The sequence below is a fragment of the Pongo abelii genome, chromosome 1 (assembly GCF_028885655.2).
Source record: "Pongo abelii isolate AG06213 chromosome 1, NHGRI_mPonAbe1-v2.0_pri, whole genome shotgun sequence".
NCBI classification, from domain to species: domain Eukaryota; kingdom Metazoa; phylum Chordata; class Mammalia; order Primates; family Hominidae; genus Pongo; species Pongo abelii.
Genome location: NC_071985.2, coordinates 89,490,354 through 89,515,187, shown reverse-complemented (window position 1 = coordinate 89,515,187; position 24,834 = coordinate 89,490,354). Strand labels below are relative to the sequence as shown.

The 24,834-nt window shown below is 43.0% G+C and overlaps 1 protein-coding gene across 1 annotated transcript; it reads right to left on the bottom strand.

Annotated features, from left to right (window-relative positions):
- Positions 1-24,406, bottom strand: LOC100449334 (intelectin-1). Its single transcript, XM_054548535.1, is given in 10 exon segments — positions 1-228; positions 2,717-2,820; positions 3,992-4,112; positions 4,558-4,716; positions 5,474-5,721; positions 6,949-6,990; positions 6,993-7,046; positions 8,333-8,396; positions 8,864-8,996; positions 24,387-24,406. Coding segments are annotated over 10 exon segments (1,098 nt in total). The 3' UTR covers positions 1-75.
- Positions 24,407-24,834: the final 428 nt, after the last annotated feature.

The window sequence follows — 24,834 nt, the reverse complement described above, 5'->3', positions numbered from 1 at the left end:
TACTGGGTAAGTTGTTCTCCATCCTTGGGATCTCATGGTTGGGAGGAGAGTTCTGGGTTCCCTCCCACAAAGCTCTCAACGATAGAATAGAAGCACAGCTGCCTCAGTTATCTCACGGCTGCTGCTGTAACCAACATGAGTTCCATATCCACTCCAATCAAAACCAGAAAAATCTCCACACTGCCAGGGACCAGACTCTGGAAAGCATCCTCCTCCACCAATGCAGTGCTGGGAAACAAAGAGAGGAAGAGGTGGTAATGGGAGATCTGCCAGTGAGGCCAATGCCATCTTAACAGCTGAATCGAGTGATTTCTTTGGTCCTCATCAGACTCTCCATTGACAGTGTTGATCTATCCTACCCATAAAACCTCTCTTCCTTGGCTCACACCTGTAATCCCATCAGTTTGGGAGGCCGAAGAGGGTGGATCACTTGAAGCCAGGGGTTCGAGACCAGCCTGGCCAACATGGTGAAACCACATCTCTACAAAAAATACAAAAATTAGCCAGGTGTGGTGGCAGGCACCTGTATTCCCACTGCTCAGGAGGCTGAGGCAGGAGAATTGCTTGAACCTGGAAGGTGGAGATTGCAGTGAGCTTAGATCATGCCATTGTACTGCAGCCTGGGCAACAGAGTAAGACCCTGTCTCAAAAAAAAAAAAAAAACTCTCTTCCTTTACCTTTAGTGACATTATTGTCTTGACTTTCTTTCAACTTTTCTGAATATTCATGCTCAGAGCCCCTGCCTGTTCTCTTCTTTCATAAATCCTCTAAGCGCTGCTCCCTAGTGGAGGACCCATCTCCCTCTCCCTTATAAAGTGCATGACCACTGTGGCCTCAATTACTAAAAATTCACTGATGTCCCCAAAATCTCCAACTCCTGTTGAGATGCTTCTTGTGCTGAAGACCTCAAAGTCCAGCTTGGATCTCTACACAAGAATCTCAAGCTCCAAATGACAAAAATAGAGTTAATTATATCCCTCATTGACCCAGAACCTATTCATCATCCAGACACTCTGACTTCATAAATGACACTCACTCACCCAAATTGAGAACCATGTTATTCTAGACTTCCCTGTCCACCCTCTGTATTACCTGGTGACATGTTTTGGACCTGGGTCCCCAAAAAATCTCATGTCAAATTGCAATCCCCAGTGTTGGGGGTGGGGCCTTGTGGGAGCTGATTGCATCATGGGGGTGGTTTCACATGAATGATTTTAGAACCAGCCCCTTGATGCTGTCCTCATGATAGTGAGTGACTTCTCATGAGATCTGGACATTTAAAAGTGTGTAGCACCAGCCGGCCATGGAGGTTCATGCCTGTAATCCTAGCATTATGGGAGGCTGAGGCAGGCAGATCACTTGAGGTCAGGAGTTCGAGACCAGCCTGACCAAAATGGAGAAACCCCATATCTACTAAAACTACAAAATTAGCCCAGTGTGGTGGCACATGCCTGTAAACCCAGCTACTTGGGAGGCTGAGGCAGGAGAATCACTTAAACCTGGGAGGCAGAGGTTGCGGCGAGCCTAGATCGTGCCACTGCACTTCAGCGTGGGCAACAAGAGCAAAACTCTGTCTCAAAAAAAAAAAAAAGTGTGTAACGCCTCCCCTGCCTTTGCTCCTGCTCCTGCCATGGGAGACACCTCACTCCTTTTTTGCCTTCTGCCATGATTGGAAGCTTCCTGAGGCTTTCCCAGAAGCAGAAGCCGCTATACTTACGGTACAGCCTACAGAACCATGAGCCAATTAAACCTCGTTTCTTTATAAATTATCCAGTTTCAGATATTTTTTTCTTTTTTTTTTTTTTTTTTTTGAGACAGGGTCTCACTCTGTCACCCAGGTTGGTGTGCAGTGGTGTGATCTTGGCTCACTGCAACCTCCACCTCCCAGGCTTAAGCAGATCCTCCCACCTCAGCCTCCCAAGTAGCTGAGACCACAGGCATGCGCCACCACACTCAGCTAATTTTTGTATTTTTTGTAGAGACAAGTTTTGCCATGTTTCCCAGGCTGGTCTCAAACTCCTGAACTCAAGAGATCCACCTGCCTTGCCTCCCAAAATACTGGGATTACAGGCGGGAGCCACTGTGCCTGGCCAGTATTTCTTTATAGCAGTGACAGAATGGATTAATACAACTGGTATTCCATTTATAATCTTTGGAATTTATCAATCCCACCATTCGGGATTCCTGAGCCTTAACATTTCAACCACACGAGGGATGGCCTGAGTGAGGTTTCTAGAAGGTGATGTCCGAACTGTCCCAGCAGCTCCCCAGTGCAGTGTATATCTAGGCAAACCATGGCTAAGGTTGGGGAGGCCCAGGTTTTCTCTGAAATATAAACCTCAGATGAGGGAAAACAACACCTGTGTTTCTCAAGGAATCTCAGCTCTAAAGACTTCTACTGAATGTTTCAGCACACAAGAATCACCCCAGCTCCAAGCGATTGAGTGTTTTCTCACAAAGGCTGAGCACCCAGTAATGGTTCTTTTGAAGCCTCACCCCTTGATTTTGGTCCTCAAAGGGACAGGATGTGTATCCCTGGACAAAGGGTCCCACAGCACTGGCCCCTGAAGCCCAGCAATGAGCAAGAGAAGGTCACACTCCCACACACATACACACACACCCCAGTCATACCACACTCAACACACACACACATACCAACACACACTGACAAACTCGACCTTACTCACAGGTCCCTGTGGTCCCCACAGAGACTCACGTGCTCAGTGTTACATCCGGTGACCCTCATTCCAGCACACAAGGCGTTGGCTGCTCTCTCGTTATTAAATACCCTGAACTGAACAAATCCCGCAGTGAATTCCCCTGAAAACAAGAGGCAGAAAACAGCATTCAAGGAAGATGCTAGAAATTGCTTTCGTTAGACCAGCCCAGAGGCTCTCGATGCCAAAGCTCAGGCTACAGCCCAACACTCCAGCTGTACTGGTGGAGCCCAGCACTCCTGTGGTCAACGGCTGGTGCATCCTGGCCTCAAACTTAGCTAAGAGGGACCTTTTCCCAACCCCAGCGACCAAGAGCTGGTCCTCAGAGAGGGCTCCTCATCTGCCAGAGGCTTGTGAAGAGAAATTCAACTCTGCAGGAAGATCACCACTAAACATCTCAAAGGGCTGAGTTGCAGAAATTAACAGATGTATTCACTCTGTTCCTGTTTACATTTTTCTTTTCTCCTTTATTTTAAAATCTCAACTCCCAAATGTAAATAATAACAGCTTTGAGTTCTATAATATATGCTTAGCCTCTGCGAAGCATACTATGCTACCAACTTTGGCTTCACACAAAATAAACTCACAATAGAAAAAAAAAGTCTCACCATTTTTTTGGTTGTTCTGTGCACATGGACCTGGCCTGGTCCTAATAAGCTCCTGCAGGGCTGAGAGTGGGTTGTTAGGAGTAAAGACTCTGGAGTCTGGGCCTGGCCTGGCGCGGTGGCTCACACCTGTAATCCCAACACTTTGGGAGCCGAAGGGGGCGGATCGCCTGAGGTCAGGAGTTGGAGACCAGCCTGGCCAACATGGTGAAATCACATCTCTACTAAAAATACAAAAATCAGCTGGGCATGGTGGTGGGCACCTGTAATCCCAGCTACTTGGTAGGCTGAGACAGGAGAATCATTTGAACCTGGGAGGCACAGGTTGCAGTGAGCTGAGACTGCGCCATTGCACTCCAGCCTGGGCAACAAGAGTGAAACTCCGTCTCAAAAAAAAAAAGTCTGGAGCCAAATTTCCTCACCCCAATTGCTGATTCTTCCACATATGCCTTGTGATCTTCGCAAGTTTCTAAACCTCTCAGTGCTTCAGTTTCCTAAAATGAAGTTAATAAAGTTCAGATCTCAAAGGCAGCCACGCAAATCAAGTGGGGCAATATAGGGAACATTACAGAAGAAAACCAGGCTTCAGTCGGATGCGTAACTGTTACCTAGCATAGTTGAATGTATTCCCTTTCCTACTAGGAGTTCAGAGGATCATTAAAGACTCACGCTGGCCATAGGGTGAGTAATAAGATGCTGTTTTCTGGGCATCTCCAAAATCATAGACCACAGGGATCGCCAGGCCGTTGTCAGTCCAACACTTTCCTTCTCCATATTTCACTGGATATTTCTACAAAGAACACAGAAAAAGTCATGGAGTAAAGACAATAGCTTTGTCATTACCAGCATCTCCTGGGATGCTGCCATTCATAGAGGGGAAACAGTGCTTTCTCAGTAACTGAGATTACTTCAAAACCAGTCAAAATAAGAATCTTTCCCTGGCACTGCTGCCAGTTAGGCAGGAGCTGTGCTTCTGCGGCAGCCTAGACCACTTCATTATCTCTCTCTCCTTCTCCCTGACGCATCCACACTCTTCCTGCCCCAGCTGTCCTCTCCAATAGGTCTTTTCTCTTGCCTGGCTTAGAATTCCCAAGAGAAGCAACAGAAGCCATCAGCAAATCTGGGTTAGAAGAACATGGGAGACAGGTCCATTAAAAAATGACTCCTGCCCAACCTCTAACACTTGCTTCTCTGTACATCCATGAAAACCAGTCCCAGCCAGCAGCCCTCTGTACCTGGTAGATGCCAAACAGATTATGTCCCAGTGTCTGGAGGAAGCCAGTGTCCGTGCGGTACCTCAGCAGGGAGCTGTTTCTCTAGTGCTGCATGGGGGACTTATTGGGCACGTGCCAGATGCCCAGGTCCTTGGCCTGGGTGTCGTAGTAGCCGGGGTTCTGGAAAGCAACAGACACTGAGCCTGACTGGGCCAGGAGGTCCCAGGAGGCAGAAGGTCCACACATGCAGCCTCAGCTGGACTGAGAGCTCTGGACTCCAGGTGAGCAGATGGCCAACAATACTCAGACACCCCACTCCCAGCCGATGAACCCACCACACCCAGGGCAGGAGACAGAAGGTCCACATATGCAGCCTCAGCTGGACTGAGAGCTCTGGACTCCAGGTGAGCAGATGGCCAACAATACTCAGACACCCCACTCCCAGCCGATGAACCCACCACACCCAGGGCCCTAACAGCCTTGTTAGGAGGAAGCTGTGATTCAAAGTGTAAGTTGGCGGGGCGTGGTTTCTCATGCCTATAATCCCAGCACTTTGGGAGACCAAGGCGGGCAGATCACTTGAGGTCAGGAGTTCAAGACGAGCCTGGCCAACATGGTGAAACCCCGTCTCTACTAAAAGTACAAAAATTAGCCGAGTATGGTAGTGGGCGCTTGCAATCCCAGCTACTTTTGAGGCAGAGGATCACGTGAACCCAGGAGGCAGTGGCTGCTATGAGCCAAGATCACACCACTGCACTCCAACCTGGGCAACAGAGTGAGACTTCATCTCAAGAAAAAAAAAAAAAGATGTAAGTATTTCTCTCTTCTTCTCCATCCCATCCCACATCCCTACCTTCCAGCCATCCCTCCTGCAGGATTGTGGCCAGCCACACTCCACTCCTCACCCTCACCCGAGTGGTTAAGAAGTGGCACCAACCTTGTAGTCATCGCTCGTGGCCGCCTCTGCAGATCCAAAGGTGTTGTAGTTGGCCCAGTTGCCGTCCCCCTCTGGGTAGTCTGCTTTGCTGCCCTGCTGACTGGACCAGCGATCGCCCACTGTGCACTTCCCACGCATGTCATTCTCGTGCACGCTGGCCACCAGGGTCCAGCCGCCACCCCCAGAGATCATGTCACAGAAGGTCTGGTAGATAACACCATTCTCAGTACAGAGAAAATACAGGCCATCTGTAGAGAGAACCAGCCCAGAGCCTCCCTGTCTGAGAGCTGAGGGTTCATCTCAGCCCCATGACAAGAAAGGCCCTAGGAACCAGAAATATGGCCTAAAGGCTCCTGTCCTGAGTCACATCACTAAGTGCTCCCAGGGGTACTGGGGCCTCCCTGAGTTCAGAAGATCATGCTCCTATAACTGAGGCAGAACATAGAATTGTATAAAATCCCAGTGACATTTTTCATAAAGTTAAACATGGAATTATTGTATGACCCAGCAATTCCACTGCAGGTCTATCCCCAAAAGAATTGAAAACAGGGCCTCAAGCTGATGCCTTTAAACCAGTGTTTATTGCAGCATTAGTCACAAGAGCCAAATAGAAGAAACAATTCAAATATTCACCAACAGGTGAATGAATAAACAAAAATGGTGTGTGTGCATATATGTATCTACAGTGGATAAAAGGGAATGAAATACCCATGCTACAACATGGACAAACCCTCAAAACACTGTGCTAAGTGAAATAAGCCAGACACCAAAGGACAAATACCATATGACTCCAATTACATGAGGTAACTATACTAGGCAAATTCATAGAGACAGAAAGTTGAATGCAGCTACCAGAGACAAAGGGAAGGGAGTTATTGCTTAATAACTCTATGTTATTTTTTGTTTTGTTTCGTTTTGTTTTTGTTTTTGTTTTTGAGATGGAGTCTCACTCTGTTGCCCAGGCTGGAGTGAAGTGGCACTATCTTGGCCCACTGCAACCTCTACCTCCTGAGTTCAAGCGATCCTCCCACCTCAGCCTCCCAAGTAGCTGGAATTACAAACGTGCACTCCACACCCGATTGATTTTTGTATTTTAGTAGAGACAGGGCCTCACCATGTTGGCCAAGCTGGTTTCAAACTCCTGGCCTCAACTGATCCACCCGTCTCAGCCTCCTAAAGTGCTGGGATTACAGGCCTGAGCCATTGCACCCGGGCCCTCCATGTTATTAAGTACAGAGTTTCTGTTTGGGGCACTGAAAAAGTTCTGCATATGGATAGCTGTGATGGTTGCACAACCTTGAAGGTAATTAATGCCACTGAATTGCACACTTAATATTGCTTAAAATGGCAAATCTTATGTAAATTATAATATACATACACTTTACCATAATTTTTTAACTAAAAGACAAAAAGACTCCCAGAAGACACAATCCTGATACCCTGACTGAGCTCTGTTTGAATGTTTCATCACTCACCAAATACACTAGGACATTCGTCTTTGATTTCCTTGCAGCTCCGGGCAGAGATGGAGACGAAGAACAGGTCCATTCCTCAGAGTAAGTTTTAACCTCATCTAGAGAATACGCAGAGTTTTACTCTCTTTCCTGGTCTGAGAAAAAACCTACCCTCTCCTATCGCCAGTCCCACACTCATTCCACCACTATAGCAGAACCCTGCTGCCCAGGTGGTAAGGCCTGAGACAGCCAGTGTCATATCCACTCAGCCCATCAGTGTCACATCCACTCAGCCCATCAGCATCATATCCATTCAGCCCATCCGACCCGACAGCCAGCACAGGCTTAAAGCATGCCTCCCGCCACAAGACCTGTCCTTGTGCTGGGTCCTGCCCTAAGCACTGAGTAATCAAAGACATTAAACTTCCCCAGCAAGAGCTTGGCTCTAGAGGGAATTGCTGACAATTCAACAGAAAATTGTATTGAGAATAAATGGTAGAAGAAAGACAAACTCAAGAGAACAAAAGAAAGACTCTGAGGTAAGAATGGAGAATGGAAAGGCCAGACAGCGAACAGGGCAGTTGCCTGGCAGAAGGAGGCAAGAGGGGTTGTCTCATGTCTTAGTCACAGAAGACCTTCCACTCCGGGTGACATCTTAGCTTATTCTGAGAGAATAAACATGATTTATCAGTAGGAAGAGAATCCAAGGCAGGGAAAACAGCCTATCCAAAGGCCTAGAGAAAAAAAAAAAATACAGCGTAGTCCAGCTGTAGAACTACAAGCTGCTTAATATGGTTGAAACATGGAGTTTGAAGTAGGGAGTGATGAGACTAATCTCTACTCCAAAAAGTCTGCAAACTGTTCGAACAGTCTAGGGGAAAGCTTTGAGGTCAGAGGTGACTGACCTCAGTTTCCTCATACCTAAAACACAGTTAATAAACAGTGCTTTTGCCAAGATGAAGTAAGAAGATATTTTGAAACAGCCTTTTCTTAAAAAAAAAAAAAAATTAAAACAGTGAAGAAAAATACAAATTTTAAAATGTCATTGTTATTCTTGTTGTAGAGAGGAAGACTGTGGAGAGAACATTCTCCAGGCACAAAGCAGACCATGTAGTTCCCGTGGAAATCCCACAGCCAAGGCCACAGGAGTGGGCAGTGGCTGGGGCAGTTCTTACCACAGCCCCCTCAGGGCCACACAAAAGCACAGAGCCTGGACCCAGGACATGCCTCAAGCAATACCCTCACTGCAACAGGCCAGATCCCGCCAGAGACCAGAAATCAGCACTCAGTCTACATGCAAGCCAGCCTCTGTGCATCTCAAAGACATGCTCTGTGTCCTGGGAGAGACCAGGATCCCGGAAGCCATCCAGCTGAAAGAACTGCTCTCCCTAGCAGCGTGACTCACCTGTACTCCACCCTCTGGTGGCCGCAATGAGAAACAGTAGGAAGCTGACTTGGTTCACTGCAATCTAAAGCAAGCAAGATGAAGGTCACCATCTTGGCCATCATTTTTCTCTACATCCCTGCCCCACCCCTGTGCAGTCCTACAAAGACTCCAAAACCCCTTGCCTTTTGTTTAAACTTCACGTATCTCTGAGACCAAAAGCAGACCTAAGCTGAAAACAGGGTTCCCCCAACTCACAGACCTTGTCTGAGTCTCAGCTGCACTTTCCTTGGGTACAGAGAGCTCCTTCACTCCCTCCCTCCACTGCACCCTGGAGCTGAACAGAGTGCAGCTTTCTCCAAAAACGCTCCTGATGTGGAATGAGGCGCTAAAAGCTTTATGGAGGAAGCCCAGTGGGGCCAACCCGGGTTTCCAGCCTCACCCTCCCCTGGCACAATGCCCAGTGTAGGGGAGGCTTCTGTTTGTCTCAGGGAGGTTATTTATACAGTGGAATTAACAGGCTCTAAAGAAAAAACCAATCCTAAGAATCACCTGCTTAGCGTTGTTCCCGGATCTGGGGGTTTCATGGACCTGTATCAAGTAGGAAGTAGACGAAGAGACTAACAAGAGTTGGTGTTGGTTTTGGGTTTCTGTGCCTTTTTTTCTTGCAAAATAAAAACTTTCTCTAAATTAAGCATCTGTTGGCTTGGCACGCTGGCTCAAATCCCAATACTTTGGGAGGCCAAGGCAGGAAGATCACTTCGAACGCAGGCATTTGAGACCAGCCTGGGCAACATAGGGCAACCTCTTCTCTACTAAAAATACAAATAAAAATAAAAAAATTAGCATGGCATGGTGGCACTTGCCTGTAGTCTCAGCTGGCACTGAGGCAAGGCGGGATGATTGCTTGAGCCCCGGAGATAGAGGATTCAGTGAATTATGATCATACCACTGTACTCCAGCTTAGGTAACAGGGCAAGACTGTATCTCTAAATAAATAAATAAATAAAATTAAATCGAACATTGGCCATAATTATCAATTCACAGAAATAGAAAAAGAAAATTTTAACAAGATGGGAAAGTGATCATTTCTGAATAAATTGGTAAAAAGGAATGGAGGGGAAAGAGATACAAAACATACAAAAAACGAATAAAAAATTTTTTAAAAATATATAAATCTTTAGTTTGAATAATTTAGTTTCACACAAAGACTCACTACTTTGTCTTTAATTTTGTCATTTTGCCACAAACGAGGGAAAATTTACTACAGACTTCATTTGAAACTGAATCAATACAAAACCTCTCTGATGCTTCGAACCTCCTGTCTTATTCCTGCTCCTATGTCATGAAGTTCTCAAATGCTACCCTGCAGCTATAATAGAATTACTCAGTTCTTCCCCAGTGATATCATACACCTAATACATAATGTCATTATAGCATTAATAATACTGCAACCTTTTCTTACAAAGATTGTGAATATCTTTTTTGTTAAGCTAATATTTCCTATTTGTTGGTTCAAAGTACCGATTTGCACAAAATACTTACATATTGATAGAAGAAAATAAAATAGCACCCAAGAAGAAAACCTGCAAAAAAAGTCATACTTTTGTAAATTTAAAATCTATTAGAAGCTATTTGCTCTGTGTATGTGGAAAATAATTAATTAAACAAAAGTAAATCTATTAGAAACTAAATTAACTCATCAGTATAAGTAACAAAATGAACATACTCAGCTTTCATATTTACAAACAACAACCTCTTAGAAATAGAGGTCTCAGCCAGGCGCTGTGGCTTACGCCTGTAATCCCAACACTTTGGTGGGACGAGGGTGGCCAATCACTTGAGGTCAGGAGTTCAAGACCAGCCTGATCAACACAGTGAAACCCTGTCTCTACTAAGAATATAAAATTAGCCGGGCACAGTGGCAGGCGCCTGTAATCCCAGCTACTTGGGAGGCTGGGCAGGAGAACCACTTGAACCTGGGAGGCAGAGGTTGCAGTGAGCTGAGATCACACCATTGCACTCCAGCCTGGGCAACAAGAGTGAAATTCCATCTCAAAAAAAAAAAAAAAAATAGAGGTCTGTAAGTTTACAGTTCACAATAGTAAATACATGTATGTAAAGTTAACACCAAGGGCCCAAGATCTAGAGAAAAAAATTAAACATCCCCTCAGTTGTTCATTACTGTGTGTAACTAACCACCTGAAAACTTAATGGCTTAATAAAACAGTAACATATTTGCAAAAATAAAAAAAAGAAAATTTATACTTATACTACTTTCTTTAGTTGATTCTAAGACACTTTTTTTTGTATTTTCACATCTTTCATATCATTATGCATCTCATCCTTAATGGTACATGATGCCATCTAATAGACTGGGAAAACAGTACATCCATTTTAGGGACATTACCCCTTCTAACCATCATCATCCAATCAGTGATTGCGTCCCATTGAGTCTACCCCTACTTTCTCTTGAATCTGTTCCCCATACAACTTCCTCCAAACCCCACTGCCCTGGACATTCATTTAGTTTAGTCTGGTTCCTTTTAGCTGTAACTAATAGAAACCCCATCTCAAAGTGGCTTTTCTAAAAAGCAAATCTATTACCTCATGAAATAGAAAATCGAGAGAGAGGGCAAGATCCAGGCTTGCTTGACAGCAGCTTCTCTTTATTTTATTTTATTTATTTATTTATGTTGAGACAGGGTCTCACTCTGTTGCCCAGGCTGGATGGAGTGCAGTGGCACAATCTCAGCTTACTGCAGCCTCAACCTCCCAGGCTCAGGTGATCCTCCCACCTCAGCCTCCCAAGTACCTGGGACTACAGGCACACACCACCACACCCTGCTAACTTTTGTATTTTTGGTAGAGACGAGTTCTCACCATGTTGGCCAGGCTAGTCTCCAACTCCTAGGCACAAGCAATCCTCCTGCCTCAGCCTCCCAAAGTGCTGAGAGTATAGGTACATATGTGACAGTATGGATGTGCATGAAGATAGAAGAGTGTGGAAGAAAGCCCCTCCCCACCAACTCAGTCCAGCCCCACATCTGCATCTCCAAGTGACTTGGAGAAGCTTTGTTGTAAAATTACACATACAGAAAAAGATACAAGACATTAAATATGCAGTTTAATAAATTACAAAAAGGCAAATACCTATGTAATTATCATCCTAGCTAAGAAATGAAACTTTAGCAGCACCCAGAAGCTTCCCATATGCTGCTTCCAGATAACAGACCTCCCCCTTCCCAAAAGGTAATCACTGGCCTAATTTTGATGGAAATCAGCACTTCCTTGTGCCCATACCACATTGTTCCAAATATTTTAGATTGATAAAATGTCTTGATATCCAGCAGAGCAAGGCTTCTCACTTTGCCCTTCTTTTTTGGTTATTCTTGGTCGTTTGCCTCTACACATACACACGCACACACACACACACACACACATACATGCACACAACCTTTAGGATTTTATTGGAATTACACTGAACTATAGATCATTTAGAAATAATTTATGTCTTTAAAATATTGAGTGTGGCCTGTTTCTTCATTTATTTGTGTTTTTATTGCTTTTTCATATCTTATAGCTTCCTTATAGGGATTTTGTGTATGATTTGTTATTTGTTCCTTAGTACTTGACTTTTTTTTTCTTTTTTTAGACAGGGTCTCAACTCAACAGGGCCACAGCCAACTAATTGTTTTATTTTTTGCAGAGATGGGATCTCACTATGTTGCCCTAGCTGGTCTCAAACTCCTTGGCTCAAGCAATCCTCACACCCTTGGCCTTCCAAAGTGCTGGGATTACAGGCATGAGCCACCACGCTGGCAGTGTTTGACTTTTTGATGCTATTATAAATGCTGTATTTTTGAAATTTTGTTTTCTAATTGTTTGATGCTTATATGTAGAAATAAAACTGATTTCACAAATATATATACGTATATATATATATACGTATATATATATACGTATATATATATACATATATATATATCAATGACAGCACAGGAAAGACATAGTCTCAAAATAAATACAAATTTTCAGCTTGAATAAATTTAGTTTTATGAAAAATAATATTTTTTCTTACTTTTCTCATTTTGCTACAAACCAATGAAAACACTCTTGTGGTGGGGGGGTCATTGTAGAGTAGAACTGGCCCCCAGACTATATTTTGGAATCACTGATCCAGGACAAACTTCCTCTGATGCTTCAATACCTGCTTTGCCATTTCTCTCCCAGTGTCATTCCTCAATTTCCTGAGCATAAATGTCACTCATGCCTCTTCTCCCACAATAATGGAATGGATCACTTCCTCCTCGGTGTTGCCACATCCCTTATGCCCATTATTATCTTAACACAATAACATAACCTTTTCACTGTTTACACGTTTCTCACAGCAGTTCTTAAGAAAAGGTTTATGAGGCACCATATTTGTTAAGCTAATACTTTATTTACTTGTGGAGAGAAAATATTGAACTATATATTTTCAGATATATTAACAAAAGGAAATAGACTGTATCTAGGTCCAAGACAAATATTCGATTTTTTTTTTTTTTTTTTGAGACATGGTCTTGCTCTGTCACCCAGGCTGGAGTGCTGTGGTACAATCATGGCTAATTGCAGCCTTGACCTCCCGGGCTCAAGCGATATTCCCACCTCTGCCTCCTGAGTAGCTGAGACTACAGGCACATGCCATCACACCCGGATAATTTTCTAAGTTTTTGTAGAGATGGGGTGTCACTATGTTGCCCAGGTTGGTCTCTAACTCCTGGGCTCAAGTGATCCTCCCACCTCATTCTCCCAAAGTGCTGGGATTGTAAATGTGAACCACTGTGCCCAGTCCAAATTAAATTTATGCTTCCTATAAAACTATGTCTAACACTTTAATAGCTCTGATATTCAGTGCATCCTTCATTCAATGGCATATCATAGTTTGTATTTCATCTCGAGTGGTACATAAAACAATGGTGCACTTTATTAATGACACCTTAGATTTGGTGAAAAAATGCTAGCTCTGACATTAGCATAGAGTTGGTACTCTGGAATGAGAACTTCCTGCAAGCCCACAGACTTGAGCTCCAATCCAAGATCATGTACTAGACATGTGACGTTGGGCAAACCACTTCATCCCTCTGGACTTCAGTTTTCATGCAGTAAAATATGAATAACAAGGCCGGGTGCGGTGGCTCATGCCTGTAATCCCAGCACTTTGAGAAGCAAAGGCAGGCAAGTCACTTGAGGTCAGGAGTTCGAGACCAGCCTGGCCAACATGGTGAAACCCCATTTCTACCAAATAATATAAAAAGTAGGTGGCCGTGGTGGTGCACACCTGTAATGCCAGCTACTCAGGAGGCTGAGGCAGGAGAATTGCTTGAACCCAGGAAGTGGAGTTTACAGTGAGCTGAGATCTTGCCACTGCGATCCAGCCTGGACAATGCAGCAAGATTCCATCTCAAAAAATAAAAATAAAAATGTGAGTAACGAGCTCTACCTCACAGGACTGTTGTGAGAAGTGAACTGACAAGAGCAAAATGAGAATGTACATGAATATGTGAAAGGTGTGATTATCATTAAGAAAGATTATCTCAAAAACCTGGATTTCTCTTTACTACCACTGCCATCAGCAGCTCACCTCAGCTGGGAAGCCCCAAACTCAATCAACAGGTGTGTGTAGCACCCATATTTCATTCTTTATGGATTTTTTACTTTCCTATTTGGCCTGTGCAAAAGCCCCCTTGTTTTACATAAGCCCTTCTGCTACATACTAAGGTATACTTACACACCGCATTGCTTATGAGAGGATTCAGAAGATATTTATTGAAAGACAGAATGATAAAATGTTTACAACTCCAAGAATAGACCTCAAGTGGATCTATAATCAGGGTCTGCTAGAGATTAAATGATTAAATGAAAGTGTCTGGTATTCTAGGAGACTGCTACAACCAAATTTAAAAAACAAAATCCCAACACGCTTTCATGTTAAAAGCCCTCAACAAACTAGGCATTGAAGGAACATACCTCAAAATAATAACAGCCATATATGACAAACCCACAGCAAACATCATATGGAATGGGCAAAAGCTGGAAGCATTCCCCTTGACAACCAGAACAAGACAAGGATGCCCACTCCCACCACTCCTATTCAACATAGTGCTGGAAGTCATAGCCAGAGCAATCAGGCAAGGCAAAGAAATAAAAGGCATCCAAATAGGAAAAGAGGAAGTCAAACTGTCTCTGCAAATGATATAATTCTATACCTAGAAAACCCCACAGTCTCTGCCCAAAATCTCCTAGATCTCATAAGCAACTCCAGCAAGGTTTCAAGATTCAAAATAAATGTACAAAAATCAGTAACGTTTCTATACACCAACAACGTCCAAGCTAAGTGCCAAATCAAGAATGCAATCCCATTCACAATAAACACAAAAAGAATAAAATACCTAAGAATATAGCTAACCAGGGAGGTGAAAGATCTCTACAATGAGAATTACAAAGCACTGCTCAAAGAAATCAGAGACAATACAAACAAATGGAAAAACATTCCATGCTCATGGATAGGAAGAATCAATATTGTTAAAATGGCCATACTGCCCAAAGCAATTTACACAATCAATGCTGTTCCTATCAAACTACTGATGACATTCTTGGCCGAGTGCAGTGGCTCACGCCTGTAATCCCAGGACTTTGGGAGGCTGAGGTGGGCAGATCACCTGAGGTCAGGAGTTTGAGACCAGCCTGGGCAACATGGTAAAACCCCGTCTCTACCAAAAATACAAAACTTAGCTGGGTGTGGTGGCACATGCCTGTAATCCCAGCTACTCGAGAGACTGAGGTAGGAGGATCACTTGAGCCCAGGAGACAGAGGTTGCAGTGAGTCAAGATCACACCGCTGCACTCCAGCCTGGGCAACAGAGGGAGATTCTATCTCAAAAAAATTAATTTATTTATTAATTTAATTCATATGGAACCAAAAAAGAGCCCAAATAGCCAAAGCAATCCTGAGCAAAAAAAAAAAAAAAAACAAAGCTGGAGGCGTCACATTACCAGATTGCAAACTGTACTGAAATGCTACAGTAACCAAAACCACAGGGTACTGGTACAGAAACAGACACATAGACAAATGGAACAGAATTGAAAGCCCAGAAGTAAAGCCACACACCTTAAACCATCTAATCTTTGACAAAGTTGGCAAAAATCAGCAAAGGGTAAAGGACTCCCTATTCAATAAATGGTGCTGGGATAACTAGATAGCCATATGCAAAAGATTGAAACTGGATGCCTTTCTCACACCATATACAAAAGTCTACTAAAGATGGATTAAAGATTAAATGTAAAACCCAAAACTATAAAAACCCTAGAAGAAAACCTAAGAAATACCATTCTGGACATAGGCCTTGGCAAAGATTTCATGATGAAGAAACCAAAAGCAATTGCAACAAAAACAAAAATTGACAAATGGGACCTAATTACAGTATTCAATAAAGGGCTTCTGCCCAGCAAAAGAAACTGTCAACAGAGTAAATAGACAACCCACAGAATTGGAGAAGATACTTGCAAGCTATGTATCTGACAGAGGTCTAATATCCAGAATCTCTACGGAACATAAACAAAGTTACGAGAAAAAAAAACCCTATTAAAAAGTGGGCAAAGGATATAAACAGGCACTTTTCAAAAGAAGACATACATGTGGTCAACAAACATATGAAAAAATGCTCAATATCACTAATCATTAAAAAAATGCAAATCAAAACTACAATGAGATACCATCTCACACCAGTCAGAATGGCTATTATTAAGAAGTCAAAAAATAATAGATGTGGTTGGGATTGTGGAGAAAAGGGAATGCTTATATGCTGCTGGTAGGAATGTAAATTAGTTCAGCCACTGTGGAAAGCAATTTGGCAATTTCTCAAAGAACTTAAAACTACCATTCGACCCAGCAATCCTACTATTGGGTACATAGCCAAAGGAAAATCCATGGTGCTGCTAAAGACACATGCACACGTATGTTCATTGCAGCACTATTCACAATAGCAAAGACATAGAATTAACCTAAATGCCCATCAACAGTAGACTGGATAAAGAAAATGTGGCCCATACATACCATGGAATACTATGCAGCCCATAAAAAGGAACAAGAGCCTTTGCAGCAACATAAATGGAACTGGAGGCCATTATCCTAAGCAAACTACACTGGAACAGAAAACCATAAACCGCATTTTCTCACTTATAAATGGGAGCTAAACATTAAGTATACATGGACACAAAGAAAGCAACAGACACCAGGGCCTACTGGAGGGTGGAGGGTGGGAGAAGGGCGAGCATCAAAAAACTACCTATCTGGTACTATACTTATTACCTGGGTAACGAAATAATCTGTACACCAAACCCCCACAACATGCAACTTACCTACACATGAAATCTGCACATGTACCCCTGAACCTAAAATAAAAATTAAAAAATAAAAATAAAAATAAACACTAAAATTGGCTGAAAAAAATAAAAAATTAATTAATTAAATTAAAAATAAAAATTTCATTATTTCAGGATTTTTTTTTTTTTTTTTTTGAGACGGAGTTTTGCTCTGTCGCCCAGGCTGGAGTGCAGTGGCTCAATCTCGGCTCACTGCAAGCTCCGCCTCCTGGGTTCACACCATTCTCCTGCCTCAGCCTCCCAAGTACCTGGGACTACAGGCGCCCGCCACCACACCCTGCTAATTTTTTGTATTTTTAGTAGAGACGGGGTTTCACCGTGTTAGCCAGGATGGTCTCGATCTCCTACTTCAGCATTTTCTTATTTTGTAATCCACATCACTTACAAGTTGAGACATTTCAAATGGGTTACATGCTCCATTAAAGTTTCACTTTGAATGAAGGGGCTCTCCCTTGGAAAGCGAGCATTCTGGCTACATCTGTCCCCTGTTCAAAATCCTCTCAGGGCATCTTCCTGTTTTAATTCCCAATTACTGGTAGAATAGAGAGATGGCACATGTTCTATGTTCACTATTCATTTGCAGTTTTCCCAGAGCCACAGATCCTTTATTTGGAGATACTATTAATTAGAAGAATTACTTTATTTATGGAAAAGCCTGCACCCTTCTCTTCTGCGGGCTGAGTAGAGTGGACATTTGTGCCTTTTCTGGCTACCCCACACCAGAACACCATTCTTCTTTTGGAGGAATCTCTCTCACACCCTGTATCATGTAAGACTTGGAGGGAGGCAGAGCCCCACCTCTAACTAAGGAAGCTGAAGGTCCTGATTCTCCTTCGTAACCCTCTGTACAGTCCATGATGCAGGCTGATGACCTAGGCTTTGTCAGTTGGTGTTGCAGCCCAGAATTCTAAATCTTGAGACAGAGAAGCAAAGTCAGAGAGTCAGTTTGGTAATGACCACAGTAGTGGCAGCATCAGCAGCCCAGAGCAGCCTCAGAGAGCCTGACAGACACGGAGCCAGCAGCAGCATCCTGACAAGATTGGAGCTGTGACCAACCACAGTTGTGTTCCCTGAAATTCACCCTCCTTTGAGTTCCAGCCCATTTTCCAAGCCTAGGATGCCATGCCAGCCTTCCCACTTTCCACTGATTCTAGAATAGTTCTGAGATTCTAAAATAAATTCCTTTCTGCTTCAGTGAAGTGTGTGTGTGAGTGTGTGTGTGTGTGAGAGAGAGACAGAGAGAGAGAGACCTAAAATTCCTGGCCACAAGAAAAAATAATCTCAAAGGAACCCCATATTGACAATATTTCCAGTCAAAATTTTATGAAAAACTAGACAAAAGTATGAAGCTATTGTACTTTGTTATACATCTTAATCTTCTGCCAAAGTGAATATCATTATTTTGTTGTTGTTGTTCTTGAGACAGAGCCTCACTCTGTTGCCCAGGCTGGAGTGCAGTGGTGCAATCACGATTCACTGCAGCTTCAACATCCTGGGCTCAAGCGATCCTCTCACCTCAACCTTCCAAGTAGCTGGGACTACAGGCACACACCACCATGCCTGGCTAGTGTTTTTAGGTTTTTGTAGAGATGAGGTCTCACTATATTGCCCAGTCTTGTCTCAAACTCCTGGGCTCAAGCAGTTCTCCCACTTGGTCCCGCAAAGTGCTAGGATTACAGATATGAGCCACCATGCCAGCCAATATCATAATTGTATTCTTATTTCTTATTTTAGAAAAGGAAGAAATACAGTCATTCCCTCTTATCTTCAGGGTATATGTTCCAAGACCCCAATGGATACCCAAAACCAATGATAGTACCAACCGTATATGTAGTGTGTTTTTCCTATACGCACATACCAATGATAAAGTTTAATTTATAAATTAGGCACAGAGGCCAGGCGCAGTAGCTCTACACCTGAAATCCCAGCACTTTGAGAGGCCAAGGCGGGCAGATTGCTTGAGCTCAGGAGTTCAAGACCAACCTGAGCAACACAGCCAGAACTCGTTGCTACAAAAACTAAACAAAATTAGCCAGACATGGTGGCTTGCACCTGCAGTCCCAGCTACTCAGGAGGCTGAGGCAGGAGGATTGCCTGAGCCCAGTAGATAAAGGTTGCAGTGAGCCGAAATCATACCACTGCACTTCAGCCAGGGCAACAGAGCGAGACTCTGTATCAAAAAAAAAATAAAATTAAAAATAAAAATAAATTAGGCACAGTAAGAGATTATTAGCAAAAACTAATAATAAAATAGAACAATTATACCAATATATTGTAACAAAAGTTATATAAATGTGGTTTCTCTATCTCTATCTCTCTCTCTCAAATTACCTTATTGCACTGTACTCACCTATTTTTGGACTATGGTTGACCTCAGGTAATTGCAATTGTAGAAAACAAGGTCAGGCACGGTGGCTCACGCCTGTAATCCCAGCACTCTGGGAGGCCAAGAGTGGCAGATCACTTGAGGTCAGGAGTTCAAGACCAGCCTGGCCAACATGGTGAAACCCCGTCTCTACTAAAAATACAAAAATTAGCTGGGGATGGTGGTGGTTGCCTGTAGTCCCAGCTACTTGGGAGGCTGAGGCAGGACAATGACTTGAGCCCCAGAGGCGGAGGTTTCAGTGAGCCGAGATCATACCATTGCACTCCAGTCTGGGGAACAGAGCAAGACTCCATCTCAAAAAAGAAAGAAACAAGAAAGGAAAGAAATTATAGAAAACAAAACTGTAAATAAGGGGGTACTATTTGTATAAACAAACCTGTGGATGCACAAAAAGTTGCTGATGATGCTCAAATGACATTGCTAAGTCAATCTTTTTGTGCTACTGTCAGGGAGAACAGCTTTAAAAAAAGAAAATCAAAGAAGAATTTGAAATTCCAGTTACTGTCCCAAGACTTCTCTGTATAATGCACACACCTTTTCTCCTGAAGCAGGCTGCCCTCTTTCTTCCAGTATAGAGCATGTGCTAGGTAAGGTCCTATATCAATTACCAGGGGTGGGACAAGCCAACATTGTCTGTCCCCTAGATGCTCTGAGAAGGACAAAACAGCAACAACATATATTCCTGCCAGAGATGTTTAGCCTGGAACTAATAACCTGAAGGAAGCAGCCAGACAAGCCTAAATTAAGGAACATTCTGCAAAATAGTTGACCCCTGGACTCTTCAAAAATGATAATATCATTAAAGATCAAAAATAACTCAGTTACTAGTCTAGATTAAAGGAGCCTAGGTACACATGACAAATAAGTGCAATGAATAATCCCTGGTTGGATTCTGGATCAAACAAAAAGCTATAAAGAACATTATTGGAATAATTAGTGAAATTTAATATGAGCTACTATTAAGTACTAGTATTTTATTAATGTAAAATGTCCTTAGTTATATTTGTAGTGTGTAGGAGATTAATATTGAAATAATTAAAGGTAAAGTATCATAGGGCAGACACAGTGGCTCACACCTGTAATCCCAACGCTTTGGGAGGCCAAGGTGGGTGGATCACCTGAGGTCAGAAGTTCAAGACCAGCCTGGCCAATATGGTGAAACCCCCTCCCCACTAAAAATACAAAAAATTAGTCAAGCATGGTGGCAGGTGTCTGTAATCCCAGCTACTTGGGAGACTGAAGTGGAAGAATTGCTTGAACTCGCGAGGCAGAGTTGCAGTGAACCAAGATGGTGCCACTGCATTCTAGCCTGGGTGACAGAGCAAGACTCCTTCTCAGAAAAAAAAAGTGTCACACTTGCAACTTATTTCTAAATTCTTTGACAAACCACAGTGAGAGAGAAAGAAAACAAATGTAGCAAAATGTCTAGATGAAGGAGTTCATTGCCAATCTTTTGCACCTTGTTTCTTATTTCTGCTCTTAACAAATTACCAGAACAACACAAATTTATTGTCTTAAAGTTCTAGAAGTCAGAAATTCAAAATGAGCCTTATGGAGCTGAAAGGTGTTGGCAGAGCTGTGTTTCTTCTCAGTGCTCAGGAAAGAATGTTTCCTTTTCCAGATTCAAACACCACCCACACTCCTTAGCTCGTGGCTCCTTCCTCTATCTTCAGAACATATCACTCTAACCTCTGCTCTGATCATCACATTTCCTTTTCTGTATCCTCTGCCTGCCTTCTGTACCCTTGTCTGACCCTTTACCGGCATTTAAAGGACTCATATGATTATATTGGGCCCGACTGGATAATCCAGAACACTCTTCCCATCTCAAAATCCTTAACTTAATCACATCTGCAAAGTCCCTTTTGCCATCTAAGATAACATATCCACAGGTTCCAGAAATTAGAATGTGGACATCTTTGGGGGACCATTATTCTGCCTTCCATACCCTTTACTGTAGATTTGAACATTTTCAAAATAAAGAGGAAGAAAAATAAGGAAAATGTCTAGAAAATTAGAGCCATCAAAATAAATGTAGGCCTGTAAATCTTTGTGAAGCTTGTGAAGGCCCTTCTTAGGAGCTAACCTTGGAGTCCAGGAAGTCTTGCACGGGAACCAAAGGCTAAACAGAGGTTCACAGAGGACTCCTGAAACCAGGAATACATCCTCCAATCATGCAGTCCAGCACGGTTAATGAAAGAAAAAGCACAACTCTTCCTTCAAAAGCCCATTGCTGAGCCAGGCATGTTGGCTCAAAACTGTAATCCCAGCTACTCTGAAGGCTGAGGTGGGAAGATCGCTTGAGTCCAGGAGTTTGAGTCCAGCCTGGGCAAAATAGCAAGACTCCATCTCAATGTTTTTAATAAATTTTTTTTAAAATTTTTTTTTTGAGACAGAGTCTTGCCCTGTCACCCAGGCTAAAGTGCAGTGGTGCAATATCAGCTCACTGCAACCTCCACCTCCCAGGTTCAAGCGATTCTCCTGCCTCAGCCTCCCAACATGGTGAAACCCTGTCTCTACTAAAATACAAAAATTAGCCGGGCATGGTGGTACATGCCTGTAATCGCAGCAGCTGGGATTACGGGCGTGCACCACCATGACCAGCTAATTTTTGTATTTTTTTAGTAGAGATGGGGTTTCACCATGTTGGCCAGACTTATCTTGAACTCCTGACCTCAGGTGATCCACCCGCCTCAGCCTCCCAAAGTGCTGGGATTACAGGTGTGAGCCACCGCGCCCAGCCTAAAAATGTTTTTAAAGCCCACTGCTGCCAAAAGAAAATTCAGAGACTTTATTTTGATGGCATTAAGGAAGCTGACATTAATCAGCCAATAAAAATGAAAGTCAGGACAGGATGGGAAAATAGTGAATTTGTTTCAAGCTCTTTAGTTAAACTGATATGATGTGCATAAAGCAACAACTGCACAAAATGGCCAATAATAATCATCCTCAGAAAATAACCACTCCAGCATAAATGCAGGCCTTTCTCACCATAAATGTGTTGCTATCATTGATTGAAATGGACATATGGACTCTACTTTGGTGAGTAAACTGCTTTTTTAAAAAAATCAAGAATTATGGGCAGAAGGGTGATTTTTAAAAACTTCAGCCGAATTACTTTTTTTTCTTTTTAGATGTAGTCTCACTCCATTGCCTAGGCTGGAGTGCAGTGGCACTATCTTGGCTCACTGCAACCTCTGCCTCCTGGGTTCAAGCAATTCTCCTGCCTCAGCCTCCCAAATAGCTGGGATTACAGGCACGTGCCACCATGCCCGGCTAATTTTTGTATTTTTAGTAGAGACGGGGTTTCACCATGTTGGCCAGGCTGGTCTTGAACTCCTGACCTCAAATGATCCACCCACCTCAGCCTCCCAAAGTGTTGGGATTACAGGCATGAGGCAGCATCCCCAGCCTGAATTAAATTTTTTAAAGTTTAATTAAGCAATGAATGGTTCCCAAAACGGGCAGCCTCCCGAGCCAGAGTAGGCTTAGAGGCTCCAGCGCAGACATGCAGTGGAAGAAGATTTACTGACAGGAAAATAAAAGTGAAATACAGAAAATGGAAGTGAGGTACAGAAACAGCTGCATTGTTTATAGCTTGGCGTTTGACTTATTGGAACATGGTTTGAACATTTAGCCACATTTGATTGGTCAAAACTTAGTGATTGGCACGAGAGTAGACTACAGTTTGTTTACACTTCCACTTAGGCTGTAGTTCATGATGAAACCTTTAGGCTGAACTTAAAATATGTAAGGAAGCCACTTTAGGCTAAACTTGATTTAACAATTCCCCCCTTTTGGTCATCCTCTCAATTTTGAGAGATTTACTGAACTTTAGTCATTGATGTCACAATCACCATCATAAAAGTATTTATTTGGTCTTGAAACCCACTGGGAAACAGTAGAACAGTGGGTTTTGCAAGGTGGGACTTCGGGTTATTTTTTTTTTAAGGATTAGGGTAGAGGATACTTCCTTATGCTGGGATCTCCTGTTTACAGGAGAAAAAAAACCTGGTTTGTTCTAGGATCGATGTGTTTCCTTAAAATCTTAATTTGATTATGTCACATTTAGCACAAGTGACTCCATTTTGGTTTGGTCTGGTCTGTTTGGGCCTAGTACATGAGCTCAGTCCAAAACAATGGCCTCCCATAAATTTGTTTAAAAATTCCCCCATTTCGGTCCTCAATTAGGTGAGAGTGTGACCAAAACTTAGTATCACTCTCAGTTGCCATCATTTTGGATTTCCAGTATCAGCATGTCATTCACAGGTCATGGTGCCCTCATAGTGACACATTTCTTTTCTTTTTTTTTTTTAGACAGGGTCTCACTCTGTCACCCAGGCTGGAGTGGAGTGGTCTCGGCTCATTTCAACCTCCACCTCCTGGGCTCAAGGGATCCTCCCATTTCTGCCTCCTGAGTAGCTGGGACTACAGGTGTGCACCACCACACCTAGCTAATTTTTGTACTTTTTGTAGAGATGGGGTTTTGCCGTGTTGTCCAGGCTGGTCTCAAACTCCTGGATTCAAGCTATCTGCCCACCTTGGCCTCCCAAAGTGGTGGGATTACAAGCATGAGCCACCATGCCTGGCCTATGGTCACACATTTCTTTCAGCCCTTGTCATTCCAGTTGAAGCAAGACCATTTGACATTTTAGTGATGGCTGCATGCAAACATTTAAAACTTTTGAAAGAGCACAGCACACCAGGGAGGCTACTATTATGACAATCATGAGGATAATACCAAGAGTTTGGAATATATTCTTTACTCAGGGTCCACATAAACCAACACCTAAAATCAAGTAGATCAAAGAATGAGCTAGATATACAGTTACTTGCTTAATTAAGCAGTCTCTTCATTAATCCCCTACAACTGAATCTCTATCACACCCAAGGCAAGGTATTTCTCCATAGGCTACATGTGTCAGCAGCTGCATAGATATTTCTGTTTAGCCAGTAAGTAATCTAGAGTGATTCTATTATTTAGCATAACTTTCACAAGATAATTTAAAGTCTATTGCATAACCATATCCATTACAGTAGAATCTGCTGTAGAGCCTATCATGAGGGATACATTTCTAATTAATGCCTCTTTTACTCCAAACAATGGAAAAAAAGATGCAATGAATGATGCCCTTCTAGAAGAATGCAGACCTCCTGGCAATGTTCTCTTTAACCCATGATGTAGGTTAAGAGGGATGAATGAGTGTTCTCTTTCTGACTGATTATGAAGCAACAAATGTACCATTAAAATTTCTCACCTACATTGGGCCTTCATCTTCCATCTATCAAGGTATAAGGTCATCCATGTATAAGGCTTGCTACAAAATCCTTCACAAATAAAAGTATACCCCATGAGTGTACACAACAGACCCTCTTTTCTTTTCTTTTTCTTTTTCTTTCTTTCTTTTTTTTTTTTTTTTTTGAGACAGAGTCTCATTCTGTCACCCAGACTGGAATGCAGTGGTTTGATCTCAGCTCACTGCAACCTCTGTCTCCTGAGTTCAAGTGATTCTCCTGCCTCAGCCTCCTGAGTAGCTGAGACTACAGGCATGTGTCACCACACCTAGCTAATTTTTGTATTTTTAGTAGAGATGGGGGTTTCATCATGTTGGCAAGGCTAGTCTTGAACTCCTGACCTCAAGTGATCTGCCTGCCTCAGCCTCCTAAAGTGCTGGGATTACAGGCATGAGTGACCGTGCCCAGCTGCTCT